The sequence below is a fragment of the Canis lupus genome, chromosome 19 (assembly GCF_003254725.2).
Source record: "Canis lupus dingo isolate Sandy chromosome 19, ASM325472v2, whole genome shotgun sequence".
In the NCBI taxonomy this organism is placed as follows: domain Eukaryota; kingdom Metazoa; phylum Chordata; class Mammalia; order Carnivora; family Canidae; genus Canis; species Canis lupus.
Window position 1 is genome coordinate 37,015,214 of NC_064261.1, and position 20,673 is coordinate 37,035,886.

The 20,673-nt window shown below is 35.2% G+C and overlaps 1 protein-coding gene across 9 annotated transcripts in view; it reads right to left on the reverse strand.

Moving 5' to 3' along the window:
• NCKAP5 (NCK associated protein 5) overlaps window positions 1-20,673 on the reverse strand; it is a 960,379-nt gene that overhangs the window by 510,025 nt on the left and 429,681 nt on the right. For all 9 annotated transcript variants that reach the window (XM_049097384.1, XM_049097386.1, XM_049097387.1 and 6 more), the window contains one exon: window positions 14,243-14,306. In XM_049097384.1, coding sequence (XP_048953341.1) covers window positions 14,243-14,306 — 64 coding nt within the window. The remainder of the gene's footprint in view (window positions 1-14,242; window positions 14,307-20,673) is intronic.

The window sequence follows — 20,673 nt, forward strand, 5'->3', positions numbered from 1 at the left end:
CTGGCATAAGGATAGACATACAGATTAAAAGGCCAGAAACAAAACTTTACATTCATATCACCTGATTTTAAACAGTGGCATCAAGACAATTCAGGAAGGGTGAGAGTGGGGGAAAGAACAGTCTTTTCAATACATGGTGCTAAGACAACTGGATAGCCAGATATGAAAGAATGGAGTTGGACCCCTTCTTCAAATAATACTTAAAAAATAACTCAAAATGGGCCAGAGAGCTAAAAGTAAGCTAAAACTACAAAATTATTAGAAGAAAATCTTTGTGACCTTGGTTAAGCAAAGTCTTCTTAGATATAAGACCAAAAGTGACAAAAGAAAAAATGGATAAATTAGTCCTTCAAAATTAAAAAGTTTTGTGTTTTAAAGGAAACTTCCAAGAAAGTAAAAAAAAAAAAAAAAAAAAGGAAACCTACAGAATGGGACAGAGTATTTGCAAAATTATGTATGAGATAATGGGCTGATATGACCACAAAAAAGATCGTATACGAATTTCATACCTGCCTTTATAATAAACCAAACTGGAAAAAGACAAAAACAAGTATCTGTCAAAAGGAAACTTAGATAATCAAATTGTAATATAGTCATATAATTAAATACTACTTGGCTACTAAGAAACAAACAAATAAAACCTATTGGGACACACAATACATGGATGAATCTCAAATGTTGAAGGAAATAAAACACAAAAAATACTGTGTAACATTCATATAAAATTTAAGAATAGGCAAAAATAATGTGTAAATATATCAAGTATACCAAAGGGGTGTATAACTAAAAAAGATTAAGAGGGAACTTTTATAGTAATAAAAATATTCTCTCACCCTGGGTGTTGGTATTACAAGTGAGTACATCTGTCTAAACTCATCAAATTGGACATATGTACATTTCAATGTATACAAATTTCACTTCAGTTTTTGAAAGCATAAGATGAGAAGGTGCCTTACTTCATGGTGTCCTATATCTCTCTGTACCCCTTTCAAACACAAAATACAGAAGCGAAGAAGGCCATTTTAGCCTCATGAGGGATTATGAGACTCTTCATACTTAATCTTCTGGAATTCCTGCCTTGTTTGAAAAATGGAACAAATCCTAGTTTCCAAGTTTCCTGGGAGATATTCTATCTCCAGTATATGATTTGGAATAAAAGGAAAGTAGACATTTAACCTGAATCTTACCATGGGCCAGGCCTGACGTCACCAAGTGTGGGTAGTAAGAATATTGATTTTTTTCTATGAGACAGAGAACAAGTGGCAGGGAAGGGGCAGAGGGAGAGGGAGAGAGAGAATCTTAAGCAGGCTCCATACCCAGCATGGAGTTGGACATGGAGCTCATATCACGACTCTGAGATCATAACCTAACCCAAAATCAAGAGTTGGTGCTTAACCAAATGAGACACCCAGGAGCTCAACTATATTTATTCCTATATGCCTTAAAAAAAAAAAAAAAAAAAAAACTATTTTAAGTACTATATTTTAAAACTACACTGTAAGAGTTGATAACTGATGTGTTGGATTTCTACTGGATTCTGTATTTTCATTTTATATCTAATAATTTTAAAGTGTAAGAGGACTTTAGCTTTTCTATTTAGACAATCATTATTCACAAATATATAAAGTTTGATTTTTTACACAATCCTTTATTTATCTTAAAGTACAATGAAAAGAAAGAGTAACAGGAGGCATCCTGGTCTGGCTATAGATTTTAAAAGGAATACTTCTAACTTGTCAGCATTAAGTACAATGTTTACTGAAGATTTTCAGTGGACTTCTTTTATCAATTTAAAGAAATTCCCTTTATTCTTAGCTGAATACATTTTTAAAAATATATTATAAACTGGGATTGAATTTTATCAAATGTTTTATTTATTCTATATCTAGTGAAGTCTTATTTTCTCTATTTAATCTATTAGCATTGTCAACTATATTAATCACTTTTCTAAGATCAAGCAATAATTGCTTTCTAGAATAAATACCACTTTAAAAAACAAGTGTCATAAAGGTGAGTTGGCATCTAGCACTTGTATCTTGGTTTTAAATACCCTTGTCCATTAAAAGGAAACAGGTTCCTTAGGTAAATGGCTGATTCTAACACTGGTAGGAAATATACAAGATGAGACCAAAGCATCTTGCAATGGCAGATATTAAGAAAGTGCTAAAAAGAAAGGATCAGAAAAAGGAAGGGGGGGTAAAGAGGGAGGAAGGGAGGGAGAGAGGGAGAGAGAGAGAGAGAGAGAGAGAAAGAGAGAGAGAGAGAGAGAGGAAAGTTATCCCATGTTCATAAATGAAAAGAATTAATATTGTTAGAATGTCAATATTTCCAAAAGCCCTTTATAGTTCAATGCAATCCCTATAAAGATTCCAGGGGCATTTTTTCACAGTAGAAAAAACAATCCTAAAATTTATATGGAACCAAAAAAACCCCAAACAGCCAAAGCAAGCCTGAAAATGAAGGACAAAATGGGAGGCATCAAGCTATATTATAAGGCTGTAGTAATTAAAACAGTATAATACTGGCATACAAACAGACACATAGAGCAATGAAACATAACTGAACAGAAATACATCTAAGCATATAGGGTCAACTAATTTTACAAAGGAGCCAAAAAAACTCAGTGGAAAAAAAGACAGTTTCTTCAATAATGGTTCTGGTAAATCAGATATTCACATGCAGAAGAATGAAACTAGACCCCTGCCTTTCCTATTTACAAAAATCAACATTAAATGGAATAAAGACTTAAATATAGGACCTGAAACCATAATACTCTCCAAAGAACGTATTTGGCTCTTGGCAATTTCTTCATATGACATCTAAAGTAGAAACAACAAAATGAAAAATAAACAAGTGAGACTATAATAAGCTAAAAAGTTTCTTTTTTTAAAGATTTTATTTATTTATTCATGAGAGACACAGAGAGAGAGAAGCAGGCAGAGAGAGAAGCAGGCTCCATGCAGGGAGCCTGACATGGGACTCAATCCTGGGTCTCCAGGATCACACCCTGGGCTGAAGGCGGCGCTAAACCGCTGAGCCACCCAGGCTACCCTAAAAAGTTTCTTCATGGCAAAAGAAACAACCAATAAAATGATAAAAGCAACATATGTAAGATTAAAAATATTTGCAAACCATATATCTGATAAGGGTTAATATCCAAAATATGCAGGCAACTCATATAACTCGAGAACAAAAAAAAAAATTAAAAATGGGCAAAGGTCCTGAGAAGACATTTTGCCAAAGTAGTAATATAGTCAACAGGTACATGAAAAGATGCTCAACATAACGAACGAATCATTAGGGAAATGCAAATGAAAACAGTGAGATGCCTGTTAGAATGGCTGGCATCCAAAAGACAAAAGACAACAATGCTGGTGAGGATGTAGAGAGGAAAGGGAACACTAATGTACTCTTGGTGGGAATATAAACTGGTATGGCCACTGTGAAAAATAGCAGGGAGTTTCCTCAAAAAATTAAAAGTATAACTATCATACAACCCAGCAATTCCACTTCTGGCAATATATACAAAGGAAATGAAATCACTACGTCAAAGAGATATGTGTACTTCCATGTTCATAGCAGTATTCCTAGCAATAGCAAAGACATAGAAACAATCTAAGTGTTCATTAATGGATGAATATATGAATACTATTAACTCAAAAACAATGAGAAAATCTTGCCACTTATGGCAATATGGATGGATCTTAAAAGCATTACACTAATCAAAGCTATGTCAAACAAAGAAAGACAAATACTATACGATCTCACTTATATGTGGAATTGAAATTTTAAAAAAACTCAAAGAATAAAAGATCAGATTTGTGATTATGGTGATGAGGGTAAAATTGGATGTAAGTGGTCAAAAGATACAAACTTCCAGTTATAAGATAATAAGTATTGGATAAAATGTATAACATGATAACTGTAGTTACCACTGCTGTATAATATATACAAATTGTTAACAGAGTAGATCCTTAAGAGTCCTTCTAATGACAAAGAAAAAATTATAATAATATCTGTAATGGATGTTACCTGAACTGACTGTGGTCATCATTTCACAGTACATGTAAGTCAAATCATCATGCTGTATATTTCAAACTTATACAATGCTATATGTCATTGTATCTCAATAAAACTGAAGGGAAAAAAGAGAAGGAAATAACAAACCAACAAAAACAATGATGGTAGTGCATCAATACACACAGGAGCCAACGTAAGTAGTTCCTAATGCGTTGAGCTCAAACAATTTTAGCAATAAAGTAGTTTATATTGGTTGATACCCCTAAGTATAAAGTAAACATCCATGCATCATAATATAGGTGAATGATTGAAAATAATGGGGGAAAAGAGACAAACATCCCACACAGGAGAATCCAAAATAATTTATGTATATACTCCACCCTCAAGGAGGTGGAATAAACCTGCAATCCAGAAGTATGAGCTATGCATTGTGACTTCCTTCCAGAAAGTACAATACAGAAGGGGATGGGTGGAGAGAAACTTGATGCTGGAAACCTAGCAAACATTACCTCAGGCAGGTCATCAGTATACCTCAACAGTCATAGGTTATACTGATAATTATTACTGATTATTATCTTTGCATTTTTTGGAAACAGTCAACTCTTCTAAAATGAAAAGCTTATGTTTAAACAATGAGCTGGGATGTTTCTCTCATTTTCTTTTTTCAGCACCAATTTGTATAAAACAGTAACTCCTTCACTAAAGATTTAGTTGAACTCTGTAAAATCATCGAAGCCTGGTAGCTTTTTAGGGGCATGATTTTTAAAAAACTTTTAACACAATTTTTGTCTTAACATTTATAAAAGTAAGAAGTATAATAAATCCTCAACTCCTAGAGTTACCAAATACGGCCAATTTTGTTTCCTCTAAATCACCAACATCCCTCTTCAAGTATTATTTTGAAGTAAACCTAGACATCACAGAAAGCTAGATAAACCTAGGCATTTAACCAGTAAATATTCCTACAAATATCTTTAAACAATAAGGACTCTTTTTAAAATGCACACCATAACAACAAGAATACATCTAAATATTAATAATACCATTTACCCAGTGTTCATATGGTCCAATAGTCTTACCATTTTTAATTGTAAATAGATAAGTTAGTATTGCTGACAATTTTATGCTATTTCTTCATTTTGTACTTCATTGGTTTCTGTTTCATTATTTCTTTCTTCTTCTTTATTTAGGTTTATTTTATTCTTTATTACTATTTGATTGGATGATTAATCAATTTTTTTTCAAATTTAGCCTTTTTTTTTTTTAAGATTTTTATTTATTTATTCATGAAAGACACACACAGAGAGAGGCAGAGACACAGGCAGAGGGAGAAGCAGGCCCCAGACAGGGACCTGGGACTCCAGGATTGCGCCCTGGGCCAAAGGCAGGCACCAAACCGCTGAGCCACCCAGGGATCCCTGATTAATCAATTTTAAACCTATTCTTTGACTAGTTCATGCATTTAATTTAAAGCTATATTTTTCACCCTAAGTATTAATTTGATTATACCTCAGAAGTAGAGCTTTCATTGCCACTGAGTTTAAATATTGTTAGGTTCCCTTCTAATTTGTTAAAAAAGGAATTACTTAAAATATATTTTAATTTTCAGTTATTCAAAAATTTTTGTCTGTTATTGATTTCTGATGCTACTGACAGAAAATGGATCATGAAAAGTAGAACACTGATGTATTTGTATAACAAATATTTGTTACTTTTCATTACATTTCATGAAAGCAAGGACCTCATTATATTCTGTGAGAGATATGTTGAAAAAAATGATCAAAATAATATACAGAGCCTATTTCCAAAATTTAACATATATACAGAAATATTTCCTGAAGTTTAACACCTACCATTCTAAACTCTTAATAAGTTAAAAGCCAAGTAGATAGGACATTCTAAGTTGGCTTTTGTGGGGGAAAAAAAAAAAAAAAAAAGTTCTGGTTCTTTTTCCAGATACATAATGTGGCTATATTTCAGCCGGTGAATGATATGAATGATGTCCCAGAAGTTTCTCTTCTGTGGATGATACTTAAAACTCAACTGCAATGGCTGCTTCTAACATCAACATATTAACATAATGAGAAAAGTCCAAGCTTTTCATACTGCTAAAAACAGTTTTTCAAAAAGCAGTTGTACTTCAATATATTAATAGTGATCAGAAAGAGAGATTAAAAAAATTAGTTGCACCAAAAAATAATATTCTTAGGAATAAATCTAACTAAGTAGGTAAAAGATTTATATGCTGAAAACTAAGATATTCACAAAAGAAACTGAAGGTGACACAAATAAATGAAAAGAGATTCTGTGCTCATTGACTGAAAGAATATTGTTCAAATTTCCATATTACCCAAGCAACCCACAGATTCAATGCAGTCCCTATTAAAATTCCAATGGCATTTTTCACAGAAATAAGAAAGACAATCTTAAGGTTTGTATTGAATTACAAATGACCTTGAAAGCAATCTTGAGAAAGAAGAATTACAAAGCCATAGTAATCAAAACAGTATGACATTAGCATAAGACACATAGATCAATGAAATAGAAGAGAGTCCAGAAATAAATGCATGCATATTTGGTCAATTTATTTACAACAGAGGAATCAAAAATAAACAATAGGGAAAAGATAGTCTCTTCAATAATTTCTGCTGGAGAAACTGGACAGTCACATGCAAAAGAATGAAACTAGACCACTATTATAGACCACATATAAAAACTAACTTCAAATGGCTTAAAGACATGAATGAAATACCTGAAATCATACAAATGCCCGAATTAAAAATAGGGAGTATGCTCTATAACATTAGTCTTGGCAGTGATTTTTTAAATAGGATACCAAATAGCAAAAGCAACAAAAGCAAAAATAAACCAATAAGACTATATCAAACCTAAAAGCCTGTGCACAACAAAGGAAACCACCTATAAAATGAAGAGGCAACCTACAAAATAGGAGAAAATATTTACAAATTATTTATCTGACAAAGGGTTAATATTAAAAATATATGAAGAACTCAATTCAATAACAAAAAACAATCGCATCAAAAAACGGGCAGAGGAGCTGAATAGAGATTTTTTTCAGAGAAGACATACAGATAGTCAATAGGCACAGGAAAAGGTGTTCAACATCACTTTCATCCGGGAAGTACATATCAAAACCATAATGAGATATCACCTCACAATGATGCAACAATATTAAAATGACTATTATACACAACATGTAAAAGTTGTCAATGATGTGGAAAAAAGGAAACCCTTGTGCACTGTTGGTGTGAATGTAAATTGGTATAGCCAATGTGGAAAACAGTACAGAGGTTCTGCAAAAAATTAAAAACGGAAGTACCATATGATCCAGCAATTTCACTTCTGGGTATTTATTCAAAGGAAATAAAATCACTATCTTAAAGAGATATTTGTACTCCCATGTTCACTGCAGGATTATTTACAACCGTCAGGCATAAAAGAAGGAAATCTTGCCATTTGCAACATGGAGGGACCCTGAAAGCATTACACTAAATGAAATAAGTCAGACAGAGAAAGACAAATACTGCATGACCTTACTTATTTGCAAAATCTTAAAAAAAAAAAAACAAAAATAAAGCACTGAAATCATAGATAGAGGCAACAGATTAGTAGGTGCCAGAGGTGGGGGTGGGAAAAAAGGATTAAAATGGTCCCACTTGTAAAATTTCCACTTGTAAAATAAATAAAGCCTTAGAATATATATATATGATATATATATATATATCATGGTAACTATAGTTTATAATGCTTTATTTTTATATTTCCAAGTTGTTAAGGAGAGTAAATCTTAAAAGTTATCATCAAAAGAAAAAAAAATTTTGAACTATGAATAGTGACGAATGTTAACTAGACTTATTATGGTAACCATTTCACTATATATACACCCATATTATGTCTTGTGGATCATAAACTAATATAATGTTATATGTTAATTGTATCTTAATTTTTAAAAAAGTAAAAAGAAACAATTTACCTTGGTCCCATCCAAACCCCCTTCTTTGTCTACTACCAGTTAGAAAACCAGATGTATGATCCATTGGGCTATTGTGAACAAACTTCTATCAAAACCAAATCCTGGGGGATCCCTGGGTGACTCAGCGGTTTGGCAACTGCCTTCGGCTCAGGGAGTGATCCTGGAGTCCCAGGATTGAGTCCCACATCGGGCTCCCTGCATGGAGCCTGCTTCTCCCTCTGCCTGTGTCTCTGCCTCTCTCTCTCTCTCTCTCTCTCTCTCTGTGTGTGTCTCTCATGAATACAATAAAATCTTTAAAAAAAAAAAAAAACAAAGAGTCCTGACCCTAACAAAACGAATAGTAAGAATTGGTATTCTTTGAGACAATGGTGCCATGCCACTTTACGCTTGGGTTTCCAAACTCTGAATTCCCCCTCTTGGAAGTCTTCTTCTTTTTTTTTTTTTTTTTTTTTTTTTAATTTTAAATGTTTTTTCTTTTCTTTTCTTTTCTTTTCTTTTCTTTTCTTTTTCTTGGAAGTCTTCTGTCTGGCAGAGTCCAGAGTATACAGTTGTCTATATAGCTGTTCAGCAATGTCAAGAAGGGCATACTACGCAAAACTATGACAGTTCACCCCGGCAATGTCACGTGGACTGTGTGCAGTGTTCCTGTTTTCACATGTGTCTCTGAAGTCAACAGGAATGATCTCTTCTTGTTGAAACAATAGGTATTGAACCCTGTGCTACAGAGGTGAAGTTTCTATAGGTGTTTTTCCCTAAGTATGTATCGGGGAACCCAGTGAACTCCAGTGTCACCACCACAGCTGGCTGTCCACACTGTGGCACTCAAAGAGCAAGATGTGGTGATGCTTCTGCTGCCATAAGTTTGCCTTGTCCTCCAAGAAGGCCACACAGGGTCCAAGGATTCTGATCTCCCCATTGTTCATGTCATTTTGAAATGGTCTCACTACAATATTTCGTTTTGTCGTAAAAACATAAAAATGCTCTCTACTCTTTTTAAAATCTAAACACATATTTTAACTCATAAATTCTTGTTGCTATTCATAAATAAAATGGTCTTTGCAAGTGGGAAGAAAAAAAGTACAATCAGAAGGAATCCGGTCTACAAAATATTAATTACACTATCAATTTCTAGTAATTAAAACAATTTAGAATCATGTAAGAATCAATGATGGTTAATACAAAAGTATAAGCAGTCCAATAATGCATGTAGATTAACACGGGTATTTGGAATACAATAAAGATGATAGTAAAGGTTAGACTATTTAATGAATGATTTGGGGAAAACATTCCTTTTGATCCCTGTCTCACACCAATTTATTTATTTATTTGTTTGTTTGTTTATTTATTTATTTATTTATAAATTTAAATTCAATTTGCCAACATACAGTATAACACTCAGTGCTCATCCCATCAAGTGCCCTCCTTAATGCCCATCACCCAGTCACTGTATCACCCTACCCTCTTACCCTTCTGCAACCCTTTATTTGTTTCCCAGAGTTAAGAGTCTCTCATGGTTAGTCTTCCTAATTTTTTCCCACTCAGTTCTCCTCCTTTCTTATAATCCCTTTCACTATTTCTTATATTCCATGTATGAATGAAGCCAGATGATGATTGTCTTTCTCCAATTGACTTATTTCACTCAACATAATACCCTCCAGTTCCAACTACATCAAAGCAAGTGGAAGGTATTCATTCATCCTTTATGATGGCTGAGTAATATTCCAGTGTGTGTGTGTGTGTTTGTGTATATGTGTGTGTGTATGTGTGTATATATATATCTTTATCCATTCATCTGTTGAAGGATATCATTGCTCCTTCCACAGTTTGGCTATTGCAGACATTGCTGCTATGAACATTGGGATGCAAGTGTCCATTCACTGCATCTGTATCTTTGGGGTAAATACCCAATAGTGCCTTACACCAATTTAATTCCATCTAGATGATGCCAAGATTTACAGAAAACAAAACAAAACAAAACAAAACACTCTGTACTTTCTAAAAGATAATGATAATGAATATCTTTATACTCTTGCAGTAGAGTGATCTTTTACATATATCCAAATTTAAGATGACATTAAAGTCTTAAGGATAGAAGAAGTTTCATGTTTGGTATGTAAACCGAACCAGTGCTAGGGAGTACAAGTAGGAACAGAATCTCCCAGGATGGGATGCCTAGGTGGCTCAGCGGTTGAGCATCTACCTTTGGCTCAGGGCGTGATCCCAAGGTCCTGGGATCAAGTCCCACATCGGGCTCCCTGAAGGGAGCCTGCTTCTCCCTCTGCCTATGTCTCGGCTTCTTTCTGTCTTCCATGAATAAATAAATAAGTAAAATCTTTAAAAAAAAAAGAAAAAAAAAAAAGAATCTCCTAGAATGAAGAGAAACATGATCGTGTAGCAGTTTGCGGAAAATAATGATAAGTAAGTGTAAAAACAATAGTGAGTTAGTTAATGAAAGAGTTAAGACCAAAGGAAACAAATATGAAATGTCTAATTGCTCAAAGAATCTTTCCCAAATAAATAAGTTATCTTAACAGAACAAAAGAGCAGGCAGGCAAAACTGATAAAAGCTAGTAATGTGCCCAAGCCTACATGGCTAACTACTGGCAGAGATGGACTTTGAATCCAGATTTGCCTCACTCCCAAGCTCATGGTCTTTTTAGTCCCACATTTGTATGAACTAGCCATTAAAAAGCAATCTCTCAGGCAGCCCAGGTGGCTCAGCGGTTTAGCGCTACCTTCAGCCCAGGGTGTGATCCTGGAGACCCAGGATCAAGTCCCACATCAGGCTTCCTGCCTGGAGCCTGCTTCTCCCTCTCCTTGTGTCTCTGCCTCTCTCTCTCTCTCTCTCTCTCTCTCTCTCTCTCTTTGTGTCTCTCATGAATAAATAAAATATTTAAAAAAAGCAATTTCTCTACATGCAATGTGGTACTCTGGATTGAATCCTCAGATCAGAAAATGGAAATTATTGGAAAAACTGGTGAAATTCTAATAAAATCCAAAGTTTGGTTAATACAACACACCAATAGTAATCTTAGTTGTAATAATTATGCCATAATTATAGAAGATATTAACATTAGAAAACCGGATCAGAGGGTTGCAGGTCTGAAACTTCTTTTAAGGCTAAAATTATTCTAAAATAAAAAGTGTATTAAAAAAATAAAATAAACCCCTTAAAAATGGTGCCTTGAGTACTATCTTAAAACCTATAAGTAGATGGGATCCCTGGGTGGTGCAGCGGTTTGGTGCCTGCCTTTGGCCCAGGGCGTGATCCTGGAGACCCGGGATCGAATCCCACGTCGGGCTCCCGGCATGGAGCCTGCTTCTCCCTCTGCCTGTGTCTCTGCCCCTCTCTCTCTCTCTCTGTGTGACTATCATAAATAAATAAAAATTTATTAAAAAAAAAAACCTGTAAGTAAAGATTTACTGCATGAAGTCCAATTTTTAAAAGGGCATGCTTTGCATTAAAAGCTTTGATTAAAAAAAAAAAAAGCTTTGATTATAACAGGTTCATTAATGATTTTAAAAATCAATATCTACCTCAATTCTATAGTTTTTTAAAAATACTTATTTAACTTTCCATACCATGTTTCCTTTCATGTGAATAAAAATAAAGAATACTGTAAATAGTAGTCTTTAAAATATTGTGATGTGGTTGTAACGAACTGCTTTCTGCTTCTGCTACAGACATGACAAAAGTTTTGGGCTTGTAACAGCAAGAATTAAATTTAGAGGATGAATACAACTGCCTGACTTTAAGAGGTGTCAGATACTAAAAGAATCAGGACTTCAGAAATAAATGAATCCTAGGAGCCGAAAAGCTGAAGCATGTAATTAAGTAGAAAACTCAGAGGTAAGGAAAGAGGAGAAAAACGTTGAGAAAGAGGGAGAAGAAACAAAATAAAGGATGTTAATAAAAATCAGGGCTTATGGTGTCTCTAAGGAATTGAGATGTGATAAATAATGGGACAGGGGAAACAGTGATATGAATAGTAGTAAATCACATCACGTCACTGCCTCATGCAAAGCCTTTCAATGGCTCCTATCACTCACAGCATGAGCCAGAGATCCCTGGACCTTGATGACTTACCCCGTAGTCCCCCATCACTTCCCTGACTTTATCTTCCGCTATTCAGCCTCTCCGCACTGACTACCCTCGAGCCAGCTTGTCTCCAGGCTTTCCTTAGGTACTCCAGGTCTTTTGCTCCTGCAGATCTCCCAACCTAGAATGATCCTCCTCCAAGATATCACCAGGGTTTGCCCCTTTGCCTCCTTCAAGTTTTGCTCAAACACTAACTTTTCAGTGACTTACTTCTGTGAAATTCTATTTAAAATAGTAATGCCCTAAAAATCCCAATCTCTCCTACCCTGATCTTATTTTCTCCTAGCTGTTTCCACCATCTCTCACTCTAAATACATTCAATGTCTGTTTCCACAGTCACTAAGATGTAAGCTCTCATATTTTTGCCTGTTTTGTTTTTTTTTTACTGATATTTCCCCAGAGCTTAGGATAGTGCCAGGCACATAGTAGGTGATCAATAAATACTTGTTAAATCAACCAACACATAAGTGTGTTTTTCATTTCCATAATCAAAATAAGAATAATAAAAACATTTCCAAAGTAATAAAAGGAATCTTTTTGCATCCTTGTATTTTCGGGATATTTCTGATGTTGAACAATTGTGCTACATTATTTCAAAAGGGGTTTTTATCTTATGAAAGACTAGTGAGTTATATGCCTGGGATTCTTTCAGCTGAAATACATTCATTGGCAGTCAGAAAGATACATTCTTTAGAGACCTGTTCTTATGAGCCTAAATAGCATTTAGATATTACTAGGAAAAACTTCCCCTCATAAAAACTTTACATGAACAAATATTCAGTGGTGTGATCCACTAAATTAATGGAATCATAAAATTCCAACCTCCTCATTTTGAAGATGAAAAAAAATGAGATCTATAAAAGTTGTCATTTCTTCACATTCATTTAGGACACAGCTGACAACGTGTACAACAGGAGCTAGCCCCAAACAAAAGACTAAAGCACTGCAGAATGGCCTAGTCCATACCCATATCCCAACGCCATCAAAATCCAGATTGGGCATTTTCAGTTCACTATTTGACTAAAGGTTCATTTTCTCCAATGTATTTCCATTTCATTGCTCAAAGATGCTTGTGAACAGTTGTTTCCTATTGTTTGAACACTTAAGATTCTCTTTGCATTAAGATCACCAGAATTGCAGTGTGATCACCTAAGTATTTTAGCATGCTCAAAGGCCACTGCACCATTCTGGAACACACTAAATATTCAGCCTCTTGCTCCAGACCTTTACCTTCCCTGAGAGAAGTGCGAGGCCAGCATATTTTACCAATTTCTTATTCTTTTCAGTAGATGGATTGTCAATTAACTCTCATGAAATCAAACAGAAGCAGCCTGCAAGGTCTGAAAATGTGTCACTTCTCTTTTTTAAAAAAAGATAATTCTTGTACTGAAAAACTGAACATGTGCCATTGTTTTGTCATACGTGAGGAAAAAAAAATCTGGCATTCTATTTTTTGCTTAGAGGTAGCAGAAGCAGTTAATCCACACATGTACACATACTCCCTGGGGCCCCAGACAGTCATCTCTGATGTCAGAGCGGCACACGGGCAGATACTTTCACAAAGAGAGTCTATAAATGAAGTTGCTATGGACCAAAACACCCGTATTGATTTTTAGTACAATTCAAAACACAAGAAAACATCAGTTTTCTGAGCAGCACACGCTGGGAAGGACAGGGAGAAATACACTGCAACAGTGCAGAGAAAGAAAAGGATAGAAGACAATTACATTAGCAAACATCTTAGTGTTCTTTCAGGTTGTTTGTTTCTAAGTTCAAAGAACTGAGAGGCTTGAGCTATGTTGAAAGGTTCTTAGCTGAAAACCTAAGATTGCTCATTTACTGACACTGTGCTCACAGTTGGAAGCCTGGGTCTTCAGGAAATAAAGCCACATAACCCTTTGAATGCTTGAACATCCCCTTCAAAGCCCAAAGAGTTCTTTCTATTTCTCAATTAATACTGCCCTTCCCACCTAGCCTCCCATCTGCAAATGGCAGAGTTGTCCAAATGGCATTATAAATACATTATTTACCAACACATCATTAAGTTTGCTGCAAGCAAATATTTTCCCTCCAAGGCAGAGATCTTTGGAAGGGAGGTTCAGGATCAGGAGAAACCAGCCAGCACTTACCATGGCCCCCTCACTTCTTCTTTGGGCAACTTCTCGCTGCAGTCGGGCCACAGCCAATTTCTCCCTGGAGAAACAAGAGCACATGGTTAGTTGCCTATTCTTCTCAGGGTAGAGGTACACTGGCATGGCTTTGAAACATTCTTTTGAGGTCTCCAGAGGAACTCCTTCCTTGGTTTAGCTCACTTCCTCCACTAAACTTTCTATAAATATTTAAAGTCATTCGTGCATTGTTTTCATTGAGTGTCATGAAAGAGATTTTTTTTTTGCTTTGGATTTTATAAAAGCCAAATAAACACTGAATGCTAAGTAAAAGCTTCCCTTTACGTTTATTAACATAAATAATTTGGAAACAAATTTTCTGTGGCTAAAATACTGTCCTTTCTGTATCAACTTGGCTTGCATATGATTAATTTTATTTCTTTTGTTGCTTTGTACTGATCGTGAATTTTAAAAGGCAAACAAATCTGTATCATGCTTGAAATAATAATAGAAAATCACTTACAGAGTTTGCTACATTCAAGGTACCATGCTGAGTATTTTATCTGATCTTATATGAGCTTAACAGCAACCTTATAACAGGTTTTATTATCCCCATTTATAGATTTGGAAACTGAGGCTCAGACACGCTAAGTAGCAGACCAAGCTCCCAGCTGGTACCTATTAACTGCATTAGGATCAAACTTGATGTTTTATTTCACAAATCCTAAATAAAAATTTTGTTTATCATTTTTCAGAGCTGAGAAAATATCTAAAATCTAAAAATGTTTATTTTAGCACTCTTTATTTTACAACGGGGTCCATTTCATGTCTTTTATAATTGTAATTCTGATTTCATATAGAAAAAAATTAATATTCATCCAAATGTTAAGAAGATTTTGTAAAGTGATGAAATACTACATTTTGGATAGTTTGTCAATGATTCTTAAGAAAAAAGTTTACTGGGACGCCTGGATGGCTCAGTGGTTGAGCGTCTGTCTGCCTTTGGCTCAGGTTCTGATCCTGAGACCCGGAATCGAGTCCCAATCGGGCTCCTTGCGGGGAGCCTGCTTCTCCCTCTGCTTGTGTCTCTGCCATTCTCTCTTTCTCTCTCTCTTTCTGTCTCTCGTGAATGAATGAATGAGTAAATAAATAAATATCTTTAAGGAAAAAAAGTTTACAGATGAAGTAGGGGTAAGTGAACCCTTCCAGTAATCTTCTAGTCTTAGTTTTAACAAGGAGTTCCCCCAAAAGCTTTCTACTGCTATCAAATTGTGAAACCATTTGTGTTATACTTCATCCCTCGGCCTTTCCTCTACATGGGAAAGGACCAGCAATTCAGCTATTTGCAAACAGCAAGGGACAGCCTGGATTCACAGCTGAGTGAGAAGATTTCTCTAGGCCTAACTGCTTGGGCTTTTGAAATGCCTTTGACTGCCAAGAAGGCATGTGCTTCAGGTTAGTTACAGTTAAGTAATTTTTTTTTTTTTTAGTAGGAATAGTTCTTTTTGAATTCGTGCCTAAAGAGACAGACTAGAAGGAATAAAACTAGAACCAGGAGATCCCCGAGGGGAACAAATTTCGGGAGCTTGGGGCAGCACCCATGCATAGAGCCTGTGGGAGAAAGCAACAAACTCAAGAGAAAGAAGCCAGGAAGAGATGAAATCATGCACCTATTTGTGAGGTGAGCAAGGCAGAAATCTCTGTGTTCTCTGACTCAAGCCCTAATGAGCAGATGAAAGAAGCAAAGAATTGAAAGAGAAAAATATGACCAACTTCTGGTTTAAGATGAAAAATAAAAACATGGTAAATATGTAGACAAAAGAAACCAGAGAACTTACCCTATATACTTTATGATGGAGCAGTTCCACCCTGGGGTGGTATATACCCAACAGAAATGCATATATATGCTCAGTAAAAGACATGTACTAGAATGTTCATAGATGCACTGATTGTTATCACTTTAAACTAAAAATGTGCACCCCATTAGCAACAGAATGGATAAACTTCTACATCATTATACACTGAGATACCAGAAAGGACTGAGAAGGAGTCTAAGCACAACAACATATGGGCCATGGCAAGCATATGAAAGAAGCAAACACAGAAGAATATATAGTTTATGATTCCATTTATATAAAGTGCAAAGACAGGCAAAACTCCCATGTAGCTCGATAAGGCAAGAAAAATAAAAGACGTGAATATCAAAAAAGAGAAGGTAAAACTGTCTCTGTTCACAGATGGCAATTTTCTAAATAGAAAATAATAAGGAACTTACAAAACAACTATACAGCTAATATCTGAATTCAGCAGTCACAGATATAAGCCAATACACAAAAAACAATTGTGTTTTTACATACTAGCAGCAAACAATTGGAAAGTTTAAAAAAATTCATTTATAATTGTGTCAAAATATAAATATGAAATGTAAAAAAAAAGATTTGTCAGACTACTACAAAGAAAACTAAAACAAATGATTTGAACAATTAAAGGAGACTACACACAACACACTCTTTCTCTCTCTCTCTCTCTGCAGATTCAGGTCTCTTGAAAGGGTCTCAGGAACACTCAGCATCCTAGGACTACACATGAAGAACTTAAACTATAAGATACAGAACTAAAATGGAAGGATGGTCTGGAAAATTTCCTGGAATCATTATTCCTGATTGCTGAATCTTCAGCACAAGACTGAATGAATATACATGCTAACAGCATAACTATTTTTTACAAGAGCCGTTTAGCGTAAAGAAGACATTCCTAGAAACAGAGCAAAGTCTATCTTAGCACAATCATCCTACTAAATGATGAAAGAGTCCTCATACGGCTTAAAGGTTAGGAACATCACTATTTTTTCCTTAAAATAATCAGCCTTTATAACACTCTTAGGAGTGTTAGGTTTCGGTGAAATCTTATAAAATTCAATCTGAAAGAAAAATTTAATAGTTTTAGCCATTACATAGTTTTTAAGAAGGAAAATATTAGGAATTCATGAATTTTATACTCTGCCCACACATTATATTTTTAGGCATTTAACAAATAGTGAGTGGACCAATGTGAAAGGCTCATCTTCAAAGTGGCAGCATGTTAGCCATTTGATTTGGTGCAACAGAGCAAAATATGTGGCAACGGGAAACATCGGCTTAAGTCTGACCTACCACCATGTAACCAGAGATGTGCCCAACTTCAAACAGCCATGTGGAAATGTGTGACACAAACATGGGGAATCTCAGTGCAGTCTGGGTCATGATAAAGACAATCCCCAACTGGAGCCCTGCAACCTAGACCTCCTTATTGTAAGTTGTAAAATTGCTTAAGTCTAGTTACTTGGGAGCTACCCTGATTCAAAGTAGTTAGGTACTGAATGAGCAGAATTTGAGAAAAGGGCAAATACAGCTGTCTCTAAAACCATGCTCTGTAATTGGTTTAAGTCATTTATTTATTCAGGAAATGCAATACACGTAATGTCATGGAGCAGATATCTCTAAGGCGTATAAGTAACAGCCAGGGGTTTTCCATAGCATAGGCAGGACCAGACCAGTACCATCTAAGTCCCACTAAGCAAAGCATCCCAATTTTGACCTATTTTATATTGTAAATTTCTGAATCCTTTTTCCTTTGAAAGAGAATTTCAAGGCCAAAAGAACAAAAAAGAATACTTTCTTGAGGTTTGGTACTTTCTAGTTCCCAAATCTTTCATATCATTGGTATTCCATGAGTTTGCAGGCTTTTTGCTTTTAGTAGGAATTATATTTTATTTTTGTATGAATGAGTTATCATTCTTTACAAAATTAAGGAAGTGAAAGAGTTGTTGGATGGGAAAAGCATCTATGATGAAATTCTCAGCATTTCTAGATATTCCCATTTCTAGAAATGGGAATATCTCACTCATCAAATCATCAACTTAGTCAAAGTATTAAAAATAAATGGGTCTGCCTTTTTAATGGTCATCTCATTTGTCCTTGGGTTCAGCAGTTCCTTGGCAAACCATATCTTCAAACCCCCAAGGTCCCAATATATGTGTGAAACCAAATGGGACCAGCATCTTTTTCATGCAAATTCAGGGTTCTTAAAAACAGCTTTGTTCAAAAAATAAAGAAAGAATCCTTGACTTGCATGCTACCCAAGGCAAATTAAACACAGTCACATACACACACACTCTTGCTCCTATTTGAGGACCTTAGCTCATCTGCTGGAAACAGACAACTGTGCTTTTGCAATGCATTACTGTTTTGTTTTGTGTTTGTAGCAAAGCCAGTAGCTCATTATGAAGCGGGCATTGACTTTATGATTGCAAAACAAATGCCCAGGGATATCTTATTGAGAGCTGTGGATCCTTATTTACAGAATAGGGATAAAGGAAGGATATAAAGAATACACACACAATGAAACAAAAGAGACCACAAACACTTCTCTTTCAGTTAAATGCAAAAAAGAATTCTTCCCTCCAAGAGGGATGAAACAGAACTACTTTTCCTATTCAATTTTTTTACCCAAAAGGTGAATGAGTCCTAGGTTTCTGAAGTCTGTCAGCATAGTCCCAGATAATTTCAACTAAAGATAATAAACAGCAACAACAAAAATATTTATGTGAACTGTGGATCCTCACAATACCACTGACACAAATGCAGTTTAAGCCCATGGGAAGATCGTCCTCAATGAAGACAACAGGATGTTGGCATTTATAAAGTCCAGAAAGACCTGCAAGGTTTGCATGGTCAGAAAAACAATCAGCAGCTTGAAGAGGATGAATATATTCAGTCTGTGATGTGTGGAGACCACAAACTTAAGGGCACTGCAGAGCCATCTGTTGCATGAGTGTCAAAGACAGGGCTGTCTGGAGACAAATCAATGTTCTATTGCAACTCCAAGGCAGCCCAGCACATACCTGAATGGGTGAGAATGAAACCAGTGAGCAGCTCCGCTCTCCACCAGGCAGATGGGACCCCCACCCCCACGATGCCCTGGAGGAAGAACAGCACCAGCACACAGTGTAAGTGTGAAGAATTATGTCTACTCATTGTGAGTCTCCTTGCCCCAAACCACTCTATACAAATAGTGCTTTAGGCACACCAAGGAAGCTGCCAGTATAGTAGGTACTGTGTTTTGATGAAACTGCCAAGTCATTTGTGCCATCTCTACTTGACTTTCCTAGAAAAATAAAGAATAACCAGAAATAAAACAAATATAACAAAAATAGCTACAAAAATAAAGGAAAGGCCTGCTCATATATGTATTTTAAAAAAATCTTGGGCATCTTATAAACCCAAAGATACTGTGGTATTGATGAATCCTATAGTACCCCCAAAATACCCTAACTTCATGTTAGTTTTGGTTCTTAGGTTAAGTTATTATATTCCAAAGAATTTCAAATTCTTAAATACATAGTTACATATGATATAATATATACATCAATCTCTTCCAATTTATTCAGAATATTTTTGCCAAATGACCATGTAATCCAATGATGATGAAAATTCTGACTCATTCAGCAGTGTGAATTCACTCTCTGCCTGGCGCTGTTCTAGACCCCAGGAAATATGGATAGACTCTCCTACTTTTAGAGAGCTCAGGGTCTAATAGAGAGCACACCTAAGCAAATCAGTGTCCTAAGGTGGAATAAGCACAACAGAAGAGTACTGCATTCAAAGCTGGATTTTAACATTGAAGTTAGGTGATAATATTATCAGAAGATTGAAATTGAACTCCTTTAAATGGGAAGGTACATTCTATTTCTAAGATAAAATCGTTTTTTAAGTTCATATTTTTCAGCAACAAGTCACATAGGGAAAACAGGGTTTTCCTCATAAATATTTTAACTATGAAGAATCTCTCATATGTTTGACTGCTACTCCCTAAATTCTTCAAGTCTTTTTAATGCAATAGTATTATACTTTACTGCACATTTGGGTCATAGTTTTATCCAGGTCACCTCTTTCAGAGACAATGTGACTGACTTATTTTGCCTCTTCTGTTTCAATACATTGTATCATCATATCTCTATTTTTAAAAGATAATAGTATAAATAACGTTTAGTAATTAGTATGTCAAGCACTACCCTAAATACTTTACATGAAATATTTCAACCTCAAACAATGCCATGACATGTTCATTATCATCTCTGTGATACACAGCAATGATTCTCAAAATTTTTGGATTTGGAACCTCTTTACACTTTTGAAAACAATCACTGAGGGCTCCAAAGAGCTTTTGTTTCTGTGGGTTCTATCAACATTTACCATATTCCAAATTAAACCAAGACTTCAAAAATACATATTAATATATTTGAAATAATAGTAACTCCATCACAGGTTAGTGTAAGCAACATATAATTATGAAGATAACTATAGATTCCAGAACAAAAATTAAGAAGAAGAGTGGCACTGTTTTATACTTTTGCAAATGTCTTTAATATCTGGCTAACAAAAATTATGTGGGTTTTCCTTTCTCCTTCTACA